Source organism: Drosophila rhopaloa, unplaced genomic scaffold (genome assembly GCF_018152115.1).
Source record: "Drosophila rhopaloa isolate 14029-0021.01 unplaced genomic scaffold, ASM1815211v1 contig_3, whole genome shotgun sequence".
Taxonomy (NCBI): domain Eukaryota; kingdom Metazoa; phylum Arthropoda; class Insecta; order Diptera; family Drosophilidae; genus Drosophila; species Drosophila rhopaloa.
Genome location: NW_025335123.1, coordinates 18,319,917 through 18,341,651, shown reverse-complemented (window position 1 = coordinate 18,341,651; position 21,735 = coordinate 18,319,917). Strand labels below are relative to the sequence as shown.

General features: G+C 39.7%; 4 protein-coding genes across 8 annotated transcripts; 1 reads left to right on the top strand and 3 right to left on the bottom strand.

The window, feature by feature from the left end:
• Positions 1-413: 413 nt before the first annotated feature.
• On the bottom strand, positions 414-1,783 carry LOC108045292 (nuclear speckle splicing regulatory protein 1). Its single transcript, XM_017124572.1, has 2 exons — positions 1,684-1,783; positions 414-1,623 (listed from the first exon to the last, which is right to left on the bottom strand). The coding sequence occupies exons 1-2, from the start codon at positions 1,692-1,694 to the stop codon at positions 453-455; spliced, it is 1,182 nt and encodes a 393-aa protein (XP_016980061.1). The 5' UTR covers positions 1,695-1,783; the 3' UTR covers positions 414-452.
• Positions 1,784-3,105: 1,322 nt separating this feature from the next.
• On the top strand, positions 3,106-4,994 carry LOC108045288 (40S ribosomal protein S15Aa). Of its 2 annotated transcripts, none has more exons than XM_017124567.2 (3): positions 3,106-3,171; positions 3,240-3,275; positions 4,391-4,994. In XM_017124567.2, the coding sequence occupies exon 3, from the start codon at positions 4,393-4,395 to the stop codon at positions 4,783-4,785; it is 393 nt and encodes a 130-aa protein (XP_016980056.1). In that variant the 5' UTR covers positions 3,106-3,171; positions 3,240-3,275; positions 4,391-4,392; the 3' UTR covers positions 4,786-4,994. The 2 variants fall into 2 exon arrangements, with proteins under 2 accessions (XP_016980056.1, XP_016980057.1); XM_017124568.2 differs by having other exon boundaries at positions 3,149-3,167.
• Positions 4,995-9,350: 4,356 nt separating this feature from the next.
• On the bottom strand, positions 9,351-11,524 carry LOC108045187 (peroxiredoxin 1). Its single transcript, XM_017124414.1, has 2 exons — positions 11,391-11,524; positions 9,351-10,216 (listed from the first exon to the last, which is right to left on the bottom strand). The coding sequence occupies exon 2, from the start codon at positions 10,214-10,216 to the stop codon at positions 9,632-9,634; it is 585 nt and encodes a 194-aa protein (XP_016979903.1). The 5' UTR covers positions 11,391-11,524; the 3' UTR covers positions 9,351-9,631.
• A 338-nt stretch (positions 11,525-11,862) lies between these two features.
• LOC108045219 lies at positions 11,863-21,586 on the bottom strand. 4 transcript variants are annotated; one of them, XM_017124455.2, is made up of 6 exons: positions 21,400-21,586; positions 15,054-16,113; positions 13,954-14,203; positions 13,237-13,505; positions 12,850-12,960; positions 11,863-12,779 (listed from the first exon to the last, which is right to left on the bottom strand). In XM_017124455.2, the coding sequence occupies exons 2-6, from the start codon at positions 16,038-16,040 to the stop codon at positions 12,402-12,404; spliced, it is 1,995 nt and encodes a 664-aa protein (XP_016979944.1). In that variant the 5' UTR covers positions 16,041-16,113; positions 21,400-21,586; the 3' UTR covers positions 11,863-12,401. The 4 variants fall into 4 exon arrangements, with proteins under 4 accessions (XP_016979944.1, XP_016979945.1, XP_016979946.1 ...); XM_017124456.2 differs by having other exon boundaries at positions 21,422-21,586; XM_017124457.1 differs by having other exon boundaries at positions 21,496-21,571.
• Between the last annotated feature and the right edge of the window lie 149 nt (positions 21,587-21,735).

The following is a 21,735-nucleotide window of genomic DNA, read 5'->3' as shown; positions in this document are numbered from 1 at the left end:
AATCCTAGACAAGATTGGAGCAAGAAATAAGTGACCTACAAGGGTATCCCCAGTTTCGTTCCTCTAAGCTAGCCCTAGTTATTTTTTTGGCTCTCCTACTTGTCGTCGTGTCGTCCTCATACAAAATAAATGGAATATCTTCGCGTTGTGCTCCTTCAGGCACTTCCTCATCCTCCAGTGCTTTTCCCCCACTTTTCCTGCGGTTTCATCCGTCATGCCTTGTACTCCTACCCATTTCTTTTTTTTTCTGTTTTAGATGAAAAGTGGAAACGGGCTGGGGACTCTGTTGCAACTTATGCAAAATATTTGCACCGAAAAGGGTTTGCTAAGAGCGCTGGCATACACATAAATAATTTATGAGCATGGGACAAATTGAAATTAGCATAATAAGGAGACAATAGAGAAATCACTGGTTTGTTGTTCCATCTACTCGAACTTTAATTGGATGCGTTTTAGCCCTGGCGGGCTCGTTTGCGTTCCTGATAACGCGCCAAGGCGGCGTCGAATACGTCGCCCACGGTCCTTTTGCGCCAGATGAGCGTGCGGTCCACCGGAGGCTTAGTAACTATGGGCACGGGCAGATCCTTCTCGTCCAGCTCCGCATCTGAATCCTCTTTTTTGTCGGGGGATCCAGTCGGTGCCGCAGTTTCATTCTCTTTGGTGGCTTTTAAACTTTGCTGTGGCTTATCTTTCTCCTTACTTTTTTCCTGGGCCTGCTGTTGCTTGACCTCATCATTCTTTTTGTCCTTGTCCTTATCCTCAGCCTCGTCATCGCTGGAGTCGTCTATGCTGAAATCGGAGTCGGCATCTATATTGTTGGCCAGATGAGCCTGGGCTGGCTTGCTTTCCGCCTGATCCGCGGACGTGGTGGTCTCTACAACCCGACCAGACTTGGCCTTGGAATCCACATCATCCTCCTCCTCTTCGGAGGGGCGTCGTTGACGATAGCTGCGGTGCTTAACCACCTCCGCCTTGATGGGCTTGTACGAGACCTCGTCAGTGGAGGGTGCCGTTTTTGGTTTGACCACATCCACATCCCCACCGGCAGGACCCAGTTTCTGTTCGTAGAGATGACGGTAGAAGCCGTCCAAATCCTTCTGCTTGGTGACGTCGCCAATGGCCTCGAGATACTCGTCGCGCTGCTCCTGCTCCTGCATCTGGCGTATGGACTCTAGCTTCTTGCGGTAGGCGGCGGTCACATAGGTGTCTTTGTCCTTGTACATCTCGCCCTCGGCCTCGCGATCCTTCTGCACCTGCCGTTCGATGCGCAGCTCCTTTTCCAGCTTCCTGCGCTCGGCGTGCTCCATTAGCCGGCCGATATACTTTGGTTTGCGGGGCTCATTGCTTTTCGATTGCTTGGCCTCCTCGCGCTTGTTGTCCATGTCGTCGTAGAGCTCGTCGTACTGGAAGATGGTTGGGTCCTCGGCCAGGGCCTTCTCCTGCTGCCGGCGGGCCACACGGCGCTCCATCAGACTTGGTCCACTGGTTACTCCGGTTTTTGACTTCAATTGGGGGGCATTTCGGTCGTCGTCGCTTTCAGAGGCGCTGCTCTCGTCGAAAATGGCGGGCTTTACGGGCTTCGCTGGAACCTTCTTCTGCTGCCCAGAGATAATAAGTCCATATCTGTGGATTGAAACAGGTTTTGAAACCATTTAAACTGGCTATTGTTAATTAATAACTCACTGTTTGGACATTTTGTGTTTGTTTATAATTAGTAAGAGTGACCTTTCAGCTCGGCTTAGCTAATACTGAAATTGCACTGCACTACTTCTTTGCGGAGCAACCCTGTACATCAGTACCTTGTACAATGGTAAAATCATCGATAGTCGTTGTTCGATAGTTTTAAAGCCAAGGTTTGAACCAAGGATAGTTTTAATATATATTATATAATTTTTAAGGCGCTTTGATGTTTGGGCGTAAGAAATGCCTAAGATAACGATAATCATTTTATAATATTTTAAATTATTCAACTTTATATAAGGGTATCGGTATATAACTGCAAAAATCCAGTTTTTTACATATCACATTTTTCTTAAGATTTAAAAAATTTTACAAAACAATCTTTGTATGTCTATGGATTGGAAATTTTGTTACGAGTTCAACGAGGTATGGCATTCCATTATTGGGCCATTACTTGCATTCTTATCGTAAAAATACTGATCTTTTCGAGCGAAAAATGGTTGAAAATCACATTTTTCACATTTCACATTTTTCATGAGGTTTTCATCATGAGTTTTCTTAAAAATTTTACAAAAAAAGTTGTGAATGCAGTTCGATTGAATATTTTGTTACGAGTTCAACGAGGTATGCCATTCCAAAATTGGACAATTATTGGCGTTGTGATCTTAAAAATACTGATATTTTTAAGCGAAAAATGGTTCAAATCCCATTTTTCACATTTCACATTTTTCATGAGGTTTTCATCATGATTTTTCTTTAAAATTTTACAAAAAAAGTTGTGAATGCAGTTCGACTGGAAATTTTGTTACGAGTTCAACGAGGTATGCCATTCCATTATTGGACAATTATTAGCGTTGTGATCTTAAAAATACTGATATTTTTAAGCGAAAAATGGTTTAAATCCCATTTTTCATGAGGTTTTCATCTTGATTTTTCTTTAAAATTTTACAAAAAAAGTTGTAAATGCAGTTTGACTGGAAATTTTGTGACGAGTTGAACAAGGTATGGCATTCTATTGTGCTACTATTATTTGCATTGTTATTAGTAAAAATACTGGTATTTTTTGAGCTAAAAATCATCAAAAATAACATATTTGAGTTTTACATTTTCCATAAGGGGTTTCATCATGATTTTTTTTGAAAATTTTACAAAAAAAGCTGTGAATGTCAATCAAAAATTTTGTTACGAGTTCAACAGGAAATGGAATTCTATTATGCGACCATTATTTGCAGTTTTATGGTAAAAATAAAATTTTTAAGCAAAAAATAGTGCTCCAAAAACGTTTGCATTGCTTTGGGAATAAAGTAATTTTTAAATTTATTTCTTTATTTAATTTTTTAAAAATTGAGTCACTGCCATCTAAAGTGGATTGTGTCTAGGGAAACTATCGATTGAAAATCGATTTTAGCCACAATTTCGCGAGTGCGGGCACACTATGCTCTGTCTTTTTCCTTCCGTTTCCCTTTCTTTTCCCTTTTCACGTTTACGTGAGTGCGTGTTCTCCGCGATTTTTTTCACTAAAATCGAAACTAAACTGATTTTATTTCCTTTATTTGCAGCGGTCGTGTAACTCAGTGTTTGCAAACCAATCCCAGGTAATTGCCGCTTCCACTGGACCTGTTTTCACCACTAAAACGCAGCCAGATAAGATTTGCGGCGAGCGCCGGGTGAAACATGTGCAAATACCATTTTTTTATTACAAATTTTTTTACTGTGGGCCGAGAGCCGAAATTAAGTGGTTACTTGGCAGTTTACCATGTCAACAATACATGAAGTGCCTCCCTACATATTGGATATATCGCATATATATACTTTTTTTTTGGTTATGCTATTTTTTTACTGTGCAAAAGAATTTGAAGTGAAGTGTTGGCCAGAAATTGTGTTTCACAGTGCTGTTGTGCATGTGTGTGCGTGTGTGAGTGGCTTAAAAGTGTGGCCTAAAATCAGAAATTCAATTTAATTAAATGTACCACCAAAAACCGGCTTAATTAAAAGAGTTTTTGAGTACTTGGGATGAGAAACTCAACCCGAAATAGTTGTTGTTTACAGCCACTTGCACACACACACACACAAGAAGAGAATCACAGACAGTTTTTTTCCTGGTATTTTGCACGTGTTTCGCTTGTTGCTTTTTCCTTTTTTTAACATACCCGTTACTCCTCAAGGAAAAAGGAACCCTATAAAACATAAATTGAGGATCAGCATCAACAACCGATTTGATAAAGTCCGTCTGTCCGTGAGTTTTCAGGAACTATTCCACACATTGTTCAGATTTCCACCTATGCGGCATTCAAATCTCAAAAGTTTTTAAACCATATTAGTTTATAGACCACATTAAAAAGATTCGATAGGGTTGTCTACATATGCCATTTGGAAATATGGATTTTATAGACATTCGAAATATTTAAAAGAAGGGTTAACATTTATGCTTGACGTTTATAGGCTACATAAGCTAGTTCTGAAAGGTATTCCATATTTTGTTTAGTTTTTGGATGTAGCTTTATAAATTGAGGAACGTTACCATATTAGGTTGATCTTTGTAGGCTTCCAAATCCTTTCTTTTTCGGATAGGCATTATATTTTTGTTTAGCAAGACTGAGTAATGGGTATATCAAAGTCGGGCCACTCGACTATAGCCTTTTTTCCTTTTTTTTTCTATGAATTGCGGATTTCCAGACCATAACTAACCAGACTTCCCATCGTTTTGCAGCAATGGTGCGTATGAACGTATTGGCCGATGCCCTCAAGTGCATCAACAATGCTGAGAAGCGAGGCAAGCGCCAGGTGCTGCTGCGACCCTGCTCCAAGGTGATCATCAAGTTCCTGACTGTGATGATGAAGCACGGCTACATCGGCGAGTTCGAGATCGTGGACGACCATCGGTCGGGCAAGATCGTGGTCAACCTGACCGGACGCCTCAACAAGTGCGGTGTCATCTCGCCCAGGTTCGATGTGCCCATCAACGACATCGAGAAGTGGACCAACAATCTGCTGCCCTCCCGTCAATTCGGCTACGTCGTGCTGACCACCTCAGGCGGAATCATGGACCACGAGGAGGCCAGGAGAAAACATCTGGGAGGAAAGATCCTCGGCTTCTTCTTCTAGAGAGCCACGGATGATAGAAGAAGAGTCAGTCTGTGTGAGGAGTTGATATGAGATTGACGTTTTATTTCACCGACACACAATAGTACATCCAAAACACGTTTTGTATGCAAACCAGGGGCGAGAACGCATCTACATTCATTCAGACAACACACGACAATGAATGTTTTGTTCACAAAGAAACACGAAATAAAATGATTGATACATAATAATTTTAATAACGATTTTGTTTACAATCTATGAAATATGTACGCCATACAGTGATGAAACGTTTGCGACAGTAAATCTATCTGTTAACTTAAAACCGACTGTATAATATAACCTTGAGCGGAGGCGCCAAGAGCTGCATCATTGGTAGCCAATCGTTGGAAGAAAAGGAATCTTTCCCAGTCTGGCCGTCTTGATATACCCGATATCTAGGCACTTAAGTAGATACAAGCCATGTGGTTACTTTCATGGCAATTCGGACCTTCCACAGTTACGTGTTTGCCATATAATGAGTCAAGAAATCCAAGAACAACTTGGGTAACTTTAAATTAATTCATTAACCATTTTCATATGTTGTTCCCAAACTACAAATACTTATTTCTTAGATTTTCCCGACCCCAAACAATCAGTCAGCATGATTTATTATTTCAAATTTACTTGCAACGTTATTATCTATACAAATAATAGGTAGGTTATATTATTGACTGCAAATTAAACTTCTTCGGTTAGAAACATTACCCTAAAGCATTTGCAAACATTTTAACTGAATTGGCACAACTGAACAAATAGAATAATGTTCATGAAAAATAAACATTTTAAGCATTGTTTTTAACCTATGGCCCGGTTCGTTAGTTTTTGGTAAAACCTTTTTAATATAGACTTCAATTTATATTAAATTCTAGTTGACTTTTAATTACCTGGCCAGTTTTCTAGACAATTGGCCAATAAGCTATTATTTTGATTAAATTCTCATTAGAGAGAACTGCATTTAAGTGGAGTAGATAAAGACCTGTGTTAAAACTTGACTGTCGGAACAAAATATATAATTAATAATTCGAAATAAACTAATTAAAAGGGTTAATTTATGTATCTGTACTTTACAGATTAGAGCCAGAGCTAAACAAATAGTTTTACTTTTTCAAAATAATTGTTATAATAAACCACAAAGAAAATATATTGCCAGGTTTTCAAAGTTATTATAGGGAATGTTAAGAGGGGAAAACTTTTAAGAAATGAAAACACCAAAGCTATGATTTTAACCCGTTCCTATATGTTGTTGGGGACATATGGATTTTCGACATTGTTTGTTATCAACATTTGAAAACTAGCTCAAAGTCGCGGGCCTAAAAATTTCGTAGTTAGCAGCCCTCGATTTCAGTTTTGGAAAATACACTCAAAACACCTAAACCTTGGGGTCCTATACAATACTGTTCTTACGATTCAGTAATATGAAATGTATTGCATACTTTGCAGCTCATTCCAAAAAGACCGTTAAATTGAAATTAATTTAATTTAGAAATTTAATTCCGATCTGATTCGTATCCTGACCCAAATGGGATTCCTGTATTTAATCAATTGCTATGTCATTAACTGCAATTAAGCTTCATATTGAATACCGATCGATATCGGTGTTGCGTGTGGCTTAGAATAAAGATAATTGATGAGCCCAAGTCCAAGTTTTCCTGGCGTTATCTATCTCTGGGAGGGCCAATTACAACTGGGGAATTATTTGGCCAACACACCCCCGTGTGTATATCCTTATCGCAGAGGTAATTGAAAGGTCGAGCCATTGATTGGCGTAGCCCACAATATGGCGGAATTTGCCATTTCGGGCATGTCATTCCGCACGACCCATTCCCACTGATATCACTAATACCACAGAAAAAGCCTCCCGATTACGAGCTATCAGTCTATAAAATAATCAAATAGCGCCACAGACAGCACTATAGCATAGCACTAAATGTTGTTAGAAATACAGTCCCCACTTGCTCAAGTTTTTAACAACTAATTAGAATAGTTTTAATAAATTTATTTCTTGGACTAGGATCAACAGAATTATACGTAGTTTTAGAATCTTATAATTTTTTGTACGTGGGTTAAAAACATATTAATATCTCGGAGTATTTGAAAGATGATGATTACTATTTTCAAACCTTTGAAAGTGGTAAGAAAGGTAAGTGTCCGACAATGTAATGTTTTTAATGCTTTTTGCGGTCTTAAAATAATATGTACAATATTAATATTAAACTTTCTTGAAGGTCTAATATAATAACTCCTTAGGTAAATAATTACTAAATTGAACTTCAAAGGAATTACAACAGCTTGTTAGTAAAATTACTCAACAGGTGTTCAATTACATTTATAATTTTCTTAATTATTATTTTACTACGCTTACTACTATTGTTTTCCCCTTAGCTGTTATTGTGTATGTACTTGTTTTCCGGGTACTGACTTCCAGCGATTGGCATATACATATTGGGTATATCAGAGTCATTTTTCCCACCCACTTGCAATTGCTGCAGCTTTCGGCGGGTAATTTCATTAGAGCAAGTGCGTTTTTCTGCCACCCAATAATTATCGATTCCATCAATTGGCCCATTGAAAGTCACCGACAATGACATTTGCAACGCCCTCAATAGGCCCGTTGGCATAGAAATCGGGCTCAGACCGCGATTATTGTACGTTTCTGTAGCTTTTTGTGCCGTTTTGGGTGCAATGATTCAGCAGAAGCAATCTCTTTTTGCAGCTGTCGTGCGACTGATGAATATGAATAGAGCGTTTTCTGTACAACTTGGCAAAACAAGCTCAGGTAAAAACGATTGCCAATCGAGCACTTTAGACATCACGAAGTTGGGCTGCTCTTACTTGATTACTTTAACTAAACTGAGTGATTATATTAACATGACTTTTCCCTATTACTGAAATTTAATTTTCAATTACGAAATTCCTGAATAATACTTTCCTTGAGTTGAATTTTAAAATATACTTGATTTGATATCGATATTATTACAAGTTCCCTAATATTTATGTGTAAAAAACTTTGGGTTTACTCATCTTTATAACATGTATACAAAATACAACTTATGAAAAAATTACTCATACGCAGAGTTGCCCCAAAAAAATGACAAAATTATCTATATTGTCATTAGTTAAAATATTTATAAAACACCTAAGCCTTATTAAATCTTAAATTTTTCTAATTCACTTCTTGAATTATACTCTCTGAATTCCCCCACAAACTAAAGGAAACAACTATGCGCTATGAACAGGGAAAGCCCATTGTGGGGACTATTATCTTAACCCTCGTTGTGTGTGAAGTGAACTTGAGTGTCCGTGGGCAACAAGCGCAATTAGCAGACTGATAATGGCGAACGCGACGTTACCGCAATGAGCCATCATGTCGGCTATACCCTCCCGATCCAGCAAAAAACTAACGACGGATCAGATCGCACCACTTGGCGTGGCGTTGGGAAAGGGTTCTGTGTTCTGTTTTCTGTTTCCAGTAGGTTCCAAAGCTTTTTCACTGCCTCGCAGCTGGTCGGAAATGTATATGTAGGTAGTCAGATACACATACACAGCCATGGGGAGAAACTAGTTTCGATGGCGGAGATAGAGATTGCGATCCGACGAAGACACGTCGTCTGATGCGCCGCACAAACTACACGTAATAGGTGAACCATCGTTGAGGCGGGGGGGTTCAAAAACCGGGATGCCGCTGGGTAACTGGAAACCTCACAAACACACACACAATCACATACACGGAGTCAAGACCCGCTTTATATGCAAGACGTAAGACATCCACGTCGACTAGACTACTCTCGCTTGCACTTAACATTGAAATGCCGGGTGCCATGCGATAAAAACTGATGGTAATGGGTGCTGGCAAAACGGGAATTGTGCACTCGGTTACTGTGTCACCAACAGATGCGACTGCACTCGGAGAAAAAATCACCTACATTGCATTAAAAAATAGTATCAGATCATATAGATCTGATCTACGAAGTGCACTCTAATCCATTCATCAGGTAAATGGCTTTATTTGTACAGAATATCAACTTTTTGGATCAGAAATTTGATTATTTAAAAAAAAAAGTTTTTATCAACATGGCAGAAGTGAATTCCATGTAATCACATTTTTAAATCAATTTTTAAGACTTTTCGATTAAAATAATGTTGCTATAGCATTGCTATTTTATGCTGGTGAATTATGAAAACTATAATATAACTGGGAAGAGTAAATAAAATAGTTTAAGTTTAAAAAAAATCTGGAATGCCTAGAAATCATATAAATATTTATATGAGTTTGAAACTGGCCCATTCTTCAATCTTAGGGATATAAAGCTAAAGGAGGATGACATGCCTGATTTCTCTCTGTGCAGCTGCTATGACGCCACTGTCTCAGCGGGGCATTCTTTGCATTCTGATTCAGTTTATTTCCTATTTCGCAAGTGCCAGACGCAGACGGTGATAAGTCTCTATTTTTTCCACCTTTTTGTTGTCCAAATGTTTCCCCGGTGCGATAAGCTTAGAGGTTTGAGGCGAAAGTCCGCCCGCCACCCCCTGATAAAGACCCACGTGCGTCCGTTTTCTTTTCCGTACAATCATTTATTGTGGTGAATTACAAAAAAAAAGCACACAAAAAACAATCACTTTCCGCTTACATAGCTGCTGCAGGTGTTCTCCTTTTTCCGTTTTTGATGCAGGGAAAGGGGCTTCACAGTTTCTTCTCACTACGCTCTAGGGTTAATATGTAGGATATATATAGTATGTATCTGCATGGGCGGGGGGTTGCGATTCGAATCAGCTCCCGCTCGCCAGGAGCAGCCCCCGCCCCGCCGATGGCAATCGGATGATAGCCTCTTTAGGAGGTGGTCTCGAAGTACTCCTTGGACTTGGTGGGATCGGCCACCATGGTCTTCTGGCCGGGCTTCCAGTTGGCCGGGCAGACCTCGCCGTACTTGTCGGTGTACTGGAAGGCCTGCACCAGGCGGAGGGTCTCCTCTACGCTGCGACCCACGGGCAGATCGTTGACCGTAATCTGGCGCAAGTTCTGCTTGTCATCGATGATGAACAGGCCGCGGAACGGGATGCCGGTCTCCTCGTCGAGCACACCGTAGTCACGGGCCACCTTCATCGACTTGTCGGCCAGCAGGGGGATGTCCATGCTGCCCAGACCGCCCTGCTTCCTGGGCGTGTTGATCCAGGCCAAATGGGTGAACTGGCTGTCCGTGGAGCAGCCGATCACCTCGCAGTTGATCTTGCGGAACTCGGCCGCGCTCTCCGAGAAGGCGATGATCTCGGTGGGGCACACGAAGGTGAAGTCCAGGGGGTAGAAGAACAGCACCAGGTACTTGCCCTTGTAGTCGCTCAGCTTGATGTCCTTGAACACGCCGTTGACGACGGCGGTGCCGGAGAATTCGGGAGCGGGCTTCTGCAGCTGGGGCATCTGTAAGCGGAACAGGGTTTCAAATCAAAAATAGGTCTCAAAAATGGCAAAAAAAAATTAACTCTGAATAGTAAAAGTAAATTCACGGTGCTTTACGGGTCACTACCCAAAAGTATCCTTATCTTAAAAACTTGAATAGAAAAGTCCCCGTATCTCCATTTCAAAATCGCTATTATCTTGACTACTTATTATTAGTATATTATTTAATTTTTAATTACTTTCAATTGAATTTTATAATCCATATTACAATAAACTACATCCCTTACTTGTTAATATTTTGTTTCTCTGATTAAAATTTGAAATTTGTACATTTTTTCAAATTGAATTTACAAAAGAAAGTGTAATGAAAAAAGATTTAATTAAAAAATCTTCAGATCTCTAATGATCTTTAAAAAATTAAAAAAATTAATTAAAATTAAGAAAGTATTAAAAAGTCGCAGCATTAACAGATCTAAGCGGAAATTCTAATAAAACATTATTAATATTTAAATAAATAATTCAAATCCTTAACTGCAATTATAAGTTTATAGTGAAAGCCACAAATGTGGTTTTAAAATTGTAAAGCTACAAATCTCAAAGCTAATATCTCAGTGAAAGTCTCTATAATTTCATGAACTAATGTGGCAATTACCTAAAGTTTAAATGTAATTGCCTTTTTCCAGTTATTTCGCAATAAACTAGGGGATTTGAAGAGAAGAAAAGCTGAACTCTACAAAATGGCCGACGAACGCATGAAATGGAAGAAACCCGGAATAATAAATTAGTCCAAAATTCTTGAACTTTCGGCACGTTTGCCATACTTTGCTATGTAATGGATGCGAATTCTTAGCGAATTAATTACAAATCACAAATATTTCTGAACTGGCAAATATTTTCCCGTCAATTTAAATTTCTTTTGCCCCTTTTTTTTTGCCGGCTAAGCATGTGTGTGTGTGTGTGTGTGAGCGTGTGCGACGGACGTGCCAATAAAATAAAAGTCAGAAAATCGGATGAAAGAGGAAACTATGCTCTCGGTGCGGTGCAAAAACTTGTGAAATAATCTCGACCCAACATCACATATTATTTGCACATCCATAGACAACACACATATCAGTGTTACAATCTTACGCTCTCCCGCAATTTCTCCCTGACTTTGCTTAGAATTAGCGACCTGTTCATCGTTGAAAACACTCACTTTTACTTTAGTTTTCTTAGTGAACTCTTAAACGAATCGGTAATTGCTCGACTTCCGCGTGGGTTATCTAGCTTCAGCTTTAGCACAGACCTTTCGGCACGGGGTACGAACTCGCGAATGTTTCAGATCGTGAAACTATAGCTTATGGTAAAGAATAGCGTTTGGGCAAAATAGACCCTTTGCGAAAATGCACTAAAAATGGGCTTTTATCATGGACTCAAACCACTATTTGAATTTCAAGTGAACCCTAAGCAGTGACTCGACCCCACTGTTAACACCGATTGTTGGCTGTTATCGATAAGCGAAACTTTTTTTAACGGCTCTGTTAAATTTAAATTTAAATTGGAAATTCGTTAACGACAATTAAATGAAACTCCATCGGTGGTACTTTTAAATAAATTCAACTCTTTCGAGGATACACCAAGTCAAAAAAATTATTTTTAACTATCCCACAGATAAAATAAAACGAATATTTTCTGGTTTAACTGAATTTAATAGTGCACAATTAGTAGTATTTAGTAGGTAGTCGCATAACCAGCATATTAATAATTAAAACTAAGCTCTTGTTGCGCGTTGGGTGTTCTCAGTAACTTTTCGTATCGTCATCGTTACGATCGACAGTTTTGAATGCCCGCAGATGTCCACCAACTATTCGGGTCTCTCGAAGATTGGCCAAAAGTGCATTTTGGGGATAAATAAATTACACTACAGAACAGCGGTTGCAGCAGCAGCACATAATGTATACATAATGTATAAGCTATATATTTCCTATATATATATATGTATCATATAGTAGAAATACATATGTGTATGTATGCATATTGTGTTTTCAGTCTTTGATTTTAAACTTAAGGGGTTAAATGTATGTACGCAAACTGTCGTAAAAAAACAAAAAAAAAAATAGTTAGCTTAGACTAGGAATTTGGGGATTAATCGATTCGGGAAGTGGAAATGTCTTTTTTCTTTTGGGGCCCAGCCCCAAACTCCCCCCTGGAAATGGAGGAGACCCCATCAGGGTTTGTCCTCTCCCGACTCCTCACGTTCCTCCCGTTCCTCCTGATCCTCGCCAGAAACTGGTGATGGGATGGGAATGGAGGATGCCTCCGCCTCCGCCTCCATGTTCGCCTGCAGCTCCACAAAGATATCGATGAGATTGTTGATCCCGATGAGATAGCCATCCTCGTGGTTGCCCACCTTCCAGGCGGAGTAGTGATCGATCCGCAGCTGGGGCGGCAGCTCCACCGTTTTGGCGAAGTCGATCAGCCAGATGCTGGCGTGGGTCTGGTCGTGGACGAAGAGCAGGGAACTGCCGATGACCTCGTGGGTCTGGAAGAACTCCGAAACGGCCAAGGTGGCGCGTATTGCGCGCAGACGTTGGATATAGCGGGGCTGTTTGGAAGGGCAGGGGAATCCCCCGGTTTAATATCATTCAATAGTAGATGTTCAATCAAATACCCACCAGAATGTGGGGATGACCGCTGAGGAACTCGACAAAGGCCAACTTGATTTGTTCGCGTGACTTCGTCGTTTTGAAATCTTTGGAACTGGTGCCATCGCTCTTCTTGATGCCCTGCAAAATGAATTATTTATTAGAGTAGTCATCAAGCAAATTGATGTTTAGCCAGGGGATTTCTTTATCCAAATGACATGCTTGAAAATGCCGTTCACATTAAGGGCAAAAACTGATTCTTGATGACAAAGGAATTTATAATTAAGATGGATTAGATACAAAACCAAGACCTTGAAAGCGATATTTAAAGGGGTTAAACGGACTAGCATGGCATAACCTCCAAGTATTAGTACCAGAGTCAGAGAAATACATTCGAAATTGGAAACCAAAACCCACCTCGATGCGGAATCCCAGCGTGGCCGTGCTGGAGATGGTCTCCCGCCAGACCATGTAGCGCGGCTTGGTCACCGCCTTCGCCGCGTGCTCCTCGGCGGTGGGGGCGTGGCCGTCGATCTGGATCATCTTGTCGTACATGTCCTTGCGCAGCTTGGGCTTCTCCTTGGCCTTGGACAGCTCCTCCTCCAGATAGGTGCGCACACCCACCTTGCAGTCCATCACGCACGGCTGCACATAGTCACTCAGCAGATCCTGGAGCTGCAGGTAGACTGGAGGAGTCCAAGGATTGGATAAGATTAGAAACTAAAGCTATTTATAGAGTTATTACGTGCTATAAAGGGAATTATTTCGATTGCAAGCCTATTGTAACTTTAAGCCTATTTAATTTTGATTTTATCATACTTGATTGCATTTTTTGGCATATATATTATTAACTTTAAAAATAAAGGAATAATTTAAATTTTATTTCTTTGAACATATGTCTTTAAAATATTTGGAATTATAATAATACCACTAATATGTATTTTTGATTATAAAAACGCGTTGATTTGGAAATTAAATGGAAATTATAATGAGCCTAATTGTATTTCTTCGAAAATTCGAACTTTAAGAGTCATAGAGATCATATAAACTAGTAATACCCGATTTTACATAATCTTCTATCGTAAATATCTTCTCCTGCTATTATGAACAACCAAAAACTTAGGGACAACTTACGTTCGCCATCCTCGCTGGTCACCTGGCCCTTGTAAACGGGGACGTAGGGCCTCAGCAGATCCTGCATGAGGATCTGGAAGCACTCCTCCTCCTTGGGACACAACTTCTTGAGCACGGTGCCCGGCTCGGGACCCGCCTTGAAGTTGCCCTGGTGTCCGGCCAGCTGGACCCATGGATAGCGCTGCTTCTTGTACGTCTGGAAGAAGGGTGTCCACTGGACGATGTTGCGGATCTTCCGCCAGCCGGAGCTCTGCAAAGATCAGGGGGTAAATCAATTAATCACGGGATTTTAATGGGATTAATTCCATTAAGTATTATAATTCATTATTTAAAAATACATCGCAGGTTCCTTAAAACCAATAAAGTTTACTTTATAAATACTTCAACATTTCATACTTATAATAATGTTCCTAAATATACTTTAATTTAACATTTAAAGATACAAAACACATTTCCTTTCATATAACAAGGTATAAACCATTCCAAGTTTATTTAGTTGTTATTGAAAAAAACATATGTTTTTATTGAGGTAACTAAAAAGGCTTTTCACTAATTAAAATTATTTGTGTATTGGAAATAAAACAATGAAACAAATTACAAGAGACAGCTGACAGCTGACAAATGACCCATTTATATGCCCTGATTTTTCAGCTGATTTCTCATTATTTAAGCTTTTGTAAACACTTTTAAGTTGATCACAATATGAAATATTATAGAGTTAGTTCTATATTAATATATAGTTTAAATATAATAAAGGCAAATCAATTTATATACCTAAAACTAAAATATGTTACGATGAAATATCTTTAATTTCCTTCGTTTTATTAAATATAAGTTAAGTTAGATATAGTCAATATATTTAAAATTGGGTACAATAAAATTAATAATAATAAATAATAATAAAAAAGTGTGTTTTTTTTCGTAGTTTAATTTGACCTTTAAATATAAATCGCTACTAAAAATTGTTTCATGTTTTTGTGTATATAAAATAAATTAATTTGAAAGTAACATTCTCATTCCCTTAAAGGTAATGCTCATTAGGAGCTCTGATACGAACCATTTTGAAAGCTATATTGCTATGATCTTTGGGAGGGACAAACCTTCTTGGCTGCGGTTCCCTGAGATGAGGAGCCGGATCCTGTGGCCGAGCCGGCCGCCGAGGTGGACACGTCGGAGTCCCACTCGGAGCTGAGATCGTCGCTGCTGGCGTAGCCGTAGTCCCGCGGCATGGGCACCTCCAGCAGCGACTTGGAGTACTGGATGTAGCCGGGGCAGAGGCTCTGGCCCAGTGGCGAATGGGATCGCCTGGGACCCATGTGCGTCGCAATGGGCGAGGTGGGTGACCCCATTGGCAGCGAGTGCTGCTGCGATAGCTTCCGGCCCAGGCCAAGGCGTCCCAGGCCACAGTTGTGGGCCACATGGTCACCCGAATTGGCCGTGATGCTGATGGTGGGCATCGATAGCTTCTTCTCCGCCCGCTGACGGATTCCGTGGGCCTGGGCAAAGGCGAGGCTGCATTTCCGGGGCTGCATATTGTTTCCCGAGAGTTTCCGGCGGAAGATCTTCTTCGAGGAGCTGGGCGTGGCACCTGCCTCTGGCTGACCCTTCTGCGTCTCCGTTTCACTGCCCCCCGAATTGGGTTTCCGCCCGGTATCGCTATCCTCATCGGCCTCATCGCCATCACCCTTGCCATCGGGATCGAGATCCCCATTCCCATCCTCCTCCTCATCGTCATCGTCGTCATCCTCGAACTTCAGCTTGGATATCTCCTCGGGCGGAACGTCGGGAAAGTGGAGCAGTTTCACGGTGACCTTCTTGCCTGCCTCATTGTAGTACACCTCCTTGGCGCTCATCCTGTCGAAGTCCTCGTAGATCCTCACCTGCGGCGAGGGTGGCTGAGTGGGTGGCGTTATGGAACCCTTTAGCTTGCCAATTCCGTTTCCGTTTCCGGTTGCCAAGGCCGGCAATCTCGGTATCTGGCTCTTTTGCTTCTGCTTCTGATTTTGATTGGGATTGGGATTCGGTTTTGGATTGGGATTCGGCGGTTGCGACTGCGACTGTGGCTGGCTGAGGGCGCACACGGACATCTTACATGGAATCTGGCCCACGGCACTCGCTTAAGTGCATCAGTGGTACTTTATGGCGAGTGTCTAACTACGTCTGCAATTGGGTATCGAAAATCGGAGATTGAGATTGTGATAGAGATCGAGATTGAGATTGAGAAGCCGCTGCCGAAGTCAGAGAGTTGGAGAGCTGGAGAGCTGGGGCTGCATTTTGATTTCTGCGCATTTGCGAACCCGTTCGCGCCTAAAAACCGCATCAGTAATTTCAGTAGGCCTTTCTGCCATTCAAATACCCTTCAATCAAAGAGTGATACTTCTGAAACCCTTACACAAATCAGTTTTAGTCCCCAAAAGTTCTAACAATCCGCTAGCTTTTTGATGTCTTTAAAACTAGATGAGCACAATAATGATTTATTTAAAAAAAGAGATGGGTTTTGTGACACAAAAAAGCTAGTTCTAAAACAGATCTTTATCAAGTTTTAACAATTTCTAGAGATAAATCAATCAAGTACACATCATTAAAAAGATGTATGAATTTAATGTTCATAAAAGACAAATGAATTTGAAAAAGACTTTACGGGATTTTAGGTATACAAAAAAGTTTTTTTCTCACTGTTGAATGATGCTGCCCACCCATGATTACTCATTGTTCTTGTTAAAGAATGTCTCATCGGAAGGGACTTTTTGAGGGGCTTATAATGCGAACTTCCCCATTGGTATTTCTTCTTTATTAAGAGAGTTTCAAGGCAAATACCTTCAGAATGCAGAAGTGCAATAAGAATCCCTTTTTCCGATCAGGGTATTATCGCTTCGTTGCAGCTGGGTTTTTGGCCTTTGACTGCTTTTGGGTTTATATATGTGGCTGATGTTGTTGTTGCTGTTACTGCGGCTGTAATGCGCACACATCAATCAAAATTGATTAAATTTAATACATACATATGTATGTGCCATGTAACACAGTCCGCAAAAGTGAAAAAAAAAGGAAAGACAGACTATAGAAACTAAGTAGGCATTGTTGGAGCGTGTTGGCATCTTGGCAGCTCCATCTGCGGCATCCAAAAGCTAGAAGCTGGCAAAACGGGGAAACTGGCAACTGGCAACACCAGCCAACAAGTAGCAAGTAGCAACACCTAGCAGCAACCAGCAACCAGCAACTAGCAACCAGCAACTAGCAACCACCAACCAGCAACCACAAGCGAAACCGCCCAGAGTCGGGCAAGGCAATCCAATCCAATCCGAAACCCAAATCGAACAGCACATTATGATAATAATGGAAATGCCAGCGACGCGGCTATCCAGTTACGCCAGTGCACAACAGCAACAATACCGAATCCGAATATATATACATATGTATGTACATACAACACATTTAGGTATATATCTCTCTGGCCATATATACAAACATATACGAACTGAAATTTCTTTATAACATTTGACGTCATTTGCAAATGTTGACGCCGTCGTCGCGAGGCGATAACGAAGCAACAACAGCAATATCACCAGAAACAATAGCAACAGCAACAACAGCAACACGAGCAACAGCAACACCAGCAACAGCAACACCAGCAACAGCAACACGAGCAACGCCAGCAACATCAGCAACTGCAACAAGGCTTGGAAACCTTGGCTCTGCTCTCTGGAGAACTTTGGTACTCCCCATATCAACAATAGATCTTAGCGCCTAGGGTACTACTTAGCGATCGCCTACTATATATTTGGCTTATCTAATTCCAACCCAAGTCAAGGGTTGCCATTGCAAGGGCTTGAATACTAAGTGTATGTAAGTGGGACAAGGGTTTCCAGTGTATCAGCTCTTCCAGAACATTCACTGGTTTGTCAACCTTTGGCTATTAATTCAAGATTGCTTTCTAAATTTAAGGTTCATCAAAGTGACTAAGTTTCAGGTGTTTCCGATTTAGCAAATCAGTCAAAAATGTAATATATTTTATCGGAAAAATTGTTATTAACTTATAATCCAAAGATCACAAAGTTAAAAAGGAAAAGCTCTAGTTATGAGTTATATTCATTTACATAACATTAAGAGTTCCAATTCGTCTAGTACTTCAAGATCTTTTAGAGATCGTAGTTAAGTGTATATTTGTCTAACAAGGGCTCAAAGTATTTAAGTACTAAGGGCTCTATTTTATAATGTTTGACTATATACTTGGGTGATCCAAGTTCAACTGAAATTAAGCGATTTTTTTGTATCTTTACACTAAAGTTCCCAATGCAATGTACATACAAGATTTCAGTGAATAAATATAAAGTATTATCTGATATACTAATGTTAGGTGAAACTTTTCTTACTCCCTTTATCTAATTTGGTTTTACCCCTTGTTTACTTGCTTCTTTCATGTTATTAATAGATCCGCCATACATGACGTATGTGTGATATTTCGTTATTTAATGCTACTTGCTACTTGAATATATTAACAGTAATTTCCAAGAAGCAATACGCAATTAAAGATTGAAACCAATGTGCATATATATTCAAGATTCTTTCAATTTGTATAATTGCATATTAGTTTTCTATTCCTGTTTTATTCACCTGTGAGGATATATTCTTACTATTATCTTTGCATAAATTTATATATCTAAATGGGCTTGGTTTCGAATTGCGATCCGTTCTTAAATACCAATTTGCTCGTTATCTAATAAAAACAATTGTACAATCTTCGATGCCGTCAACACCAGCAACAACAACAACAACAACAATGTATGGCTATGGTAATGGCAAAAGCAACAAAAACATATAAAACCGACGTCGACGATAACGACTCGATATATCGCGCTATGTACTATGCATATAGATACATTAGATCGTGTGCTTGGTATGTGAGTATGTGGGGGGTGGGGGGGGGTACGTAATGCCACCCCCACTTGGATACCACCCCCCTAAAGACGCCCTCCCTCCTTTAAATTAACAGCACCACCCACTCTCAAAAATGGGCACTACACGCTTAATGCACGCCATTCACATTCGCATAACAATTTCTCTCAGCCTTTCTTTTTTTTTTTTTTTTAACTACCAAAAGCTTAAAATTAATAAAGTAAACAATTTGCTGTCAACCTCCCTCTCCGCTCTTTATCACCTTCACTCTTTCCGTTTCTCTGAGTGTGAGTCTCTGTTTCTCTTCTTCTATTCGACCACTGGAAAATGTTTTGATGGCTTTTTAAATCGATTTGGAACTGGTATTGAAAAATTATAATTATAGATTTATCTGGAATAGAAAATTCTACAGTTGATTCAAAAAAATGAAACTGGTATTTTGAAAAACAAAAATCTACAAAGAACTACAATTAGCAATAGATTTGATCTCTTATCAGTCAAAAGAATTGAACAATTCATTAAATTAATAAATTAATTAATTAGCATTAATAAACAATTATTAGCTTACATATCTGTATATATTCCATGTCAAGAAGTAAAATATTATTTTAATATTAAAATTAAGAATATAAACATGTATTAATCTCAAGTCCAAAATGTAATTTTGTTTCACTAAAACAACAAATTTCAAAACATCTATTCCAAAGATTATTTTAGAGAATAATAGGCAATACTGAAGGATTTAAGTAACATAAATGGTTAAGTTTTTGGAAGCTATGCATACATTTTATATAAAAAACTACAATGCAAAGCTGCTACCCCAATAATTGATTATTCCCAATTGAATTTATCACTTGGTTTTTGTGTGCTGGATAAATATGGTTCTAGTAATGCCACCCAAATTTATCCTCTGTTTTTTTTTTTTTTGCTGTGTGCCATTGACGCACAGAATGGATTTTGGCTTTGGGATTCGGTTTTGGATTCGGATACGGTTTTGGGCCTCGAGATGTGGGTGGTTGGGCGGATGTTATTGAAACGATCAAGCGCCAATTAAAGCGGGGTGGGGGGAGGGGAGGGGGAGGGTGGAGTGGTGATTTAGTTCCATTTTTGGCTACTTAATGAGCTTCAATTGCCGAATTCGCTGGTCGTACGCAAGTGAACACGATTTCTGAAGGTGCTGCTCTTCAATTATATAATTCACATTCAATTTTGTGGACGGGGGGTGGGCGATTGGGGTGTTGGGTGGGTGTGGAGGTGGGTGTGGGTGTGGGTGTTGCTCCCAAATTGCGTAGCACTCAATTTGGATGGGGTTTATTTGGGCGGGGGGCTGGTGGTTGGGCGTTCTCATTGACGTCGTCGCTTTTATATGTAGTGTGTAAATGTTTACATAAATACTCGGATTTTCGGTGCAAAAGTCAGTTCGCTATTTCAGTCATTTAGTATAAGAGTTCTGTCTGCTGTCTCATGTCCTCTCTCCCCCTCACTCTCTCTCCCCTCTCTTTCTCTCCGACTCTTGCCGTCTCTCTCTCTCTTGGGGGCTTTGGCGCGTGCTTCAATTAACACACTTTACAATGACAGCAGCAACACGAAACAGCAGCAACATCAACAGCAGCAACATATTGCAGATTCCCCAACATGCCACTTGATTCTTTCGAAATTTGTATTTAACTTACAAAAAAAACACACAGTAAAAAAAAATCTGATGCAAATAATTGATTTTGATTAAAAATGTTAGGGCTAGAAATTGCTCTTTAGATAACATCAATGTTATTTTGTTTTTTAACTTCTTAGTCTGCAACATCTACTAGTTTAATTTCATTTTGTATTCAAATTGATGTGAAACTTGTTTTAGTATTTATTTTATATTTTTTTATACAGAAATAAACCACTTTAGTTAACCATTTTTTAGATTTTTGATAAGAATTTTAAGTTTGAAAATAATACTTGTAGCAGTTAACTTTTAATTGTAAATTTATCAGATCTATAACATTTAAAAAAAAATCGAACTAATTAAGCTTGTTTATATTATATATTTTAACAAAAATACACACGCAATATAGCAGTTAACATTCAATTAAAAATGATTAATATTTTGTGCAATCGTTTGTGTTATCTTCCTTTAGATTTTGTATACTATGATATGTAATATATAGACACATTTTCTATAGCAAAATACATTTTATTTAAAACAATTGTTTCTATAGGTTTTTTTTCTATACAAAAAAATTGGTTACATACACACTCTTTAGTAATTAACTGTTAATTAAGAACAATTATAATTTTAGTGGAATTTTTACAGCTTTCTTCTTTTTTGGAATATAAAATTTAAATATCACAAAAACCAATCAAAATGAACGTATCAAAAAACTGGCCAAAAATTATAATATTTTCGGAATAATATTGCTGCTGGGTTGTTGCTGTTTGTTATTATTATTATTATTTTTTTTTTTTTTCGTTTTTCGGTGGGCCGTTTGACGCGGTCTCTGGCATTGGCTTGGCACACACAGAAAGAGAGAGAGGGGCGTTCAGAGCCGCGGTGAACAACACACAGACATTTATAGAGATATTCAAATACATATGGACGCGGCGAGAGATATGTGGAAGCACACGCGGAAAGTCGGCGCTACGGGCAGCGCAACAGTACTCTACCAAAGGCAATAGCAATGACAAAACCCAGAGACGAGACCCCGAGCCAGCCGCACGCGATCGCAGCAAAAGCTCAACTGGTCGACTCTGCTCTGGAAAGCGGAACCCAAACGAGCCAAACCGAACCGAACTCGCTGAGAGCTCCGCCGGCGATGAGCAGCAGCAACAACACAGCAGCAGCAGCAGCAGCAGCAGCACAGCAGCAACAGCAACAATACAGCAGCAGCAACAGCAACAATACAG

Excerpts from the sequence above, each read along its gene's own strand:
- LOC108045288 (XM_017124567.2), top strand. The coding sequence starts at position 4,393 with ATGGTGCGTATGAACGTATTGGCCGATGCCCTCAAGTGCATCAACAAT.
- LOC108045187 (XM_017124414.1), bottom strand. The coding sequence starts at position 10,216 with ATGCCCCAGCTGCAGAAGCCCGCTCCCGAATTCTCCGGCACCGCCGTC.
- LOC108045219 (XM_017124453.2), bottom strand. The coding sequence starts at position 16,040 with ATGTCCGTGTGCGCCCTCAGCCAGCCACAGTCGCAGTCGCAACCGCCG. Across the intron at positions 14,204-15,053 it reads AGGGAACCGCAGCCAAGAAG|AGCTCCGGCTGGCGGAAGAT; the intron begins GTTTGTCCCTCC and ends TGATCTTTGCAG. Across the intron at positions 12,961-13,236 it reads CGCTGGGATTCCGCATCGAG|GGCATCAAGAAGAGCGATGG; the intron begins GTGGGTTTTGGT and ends TTCATTTTGCAG.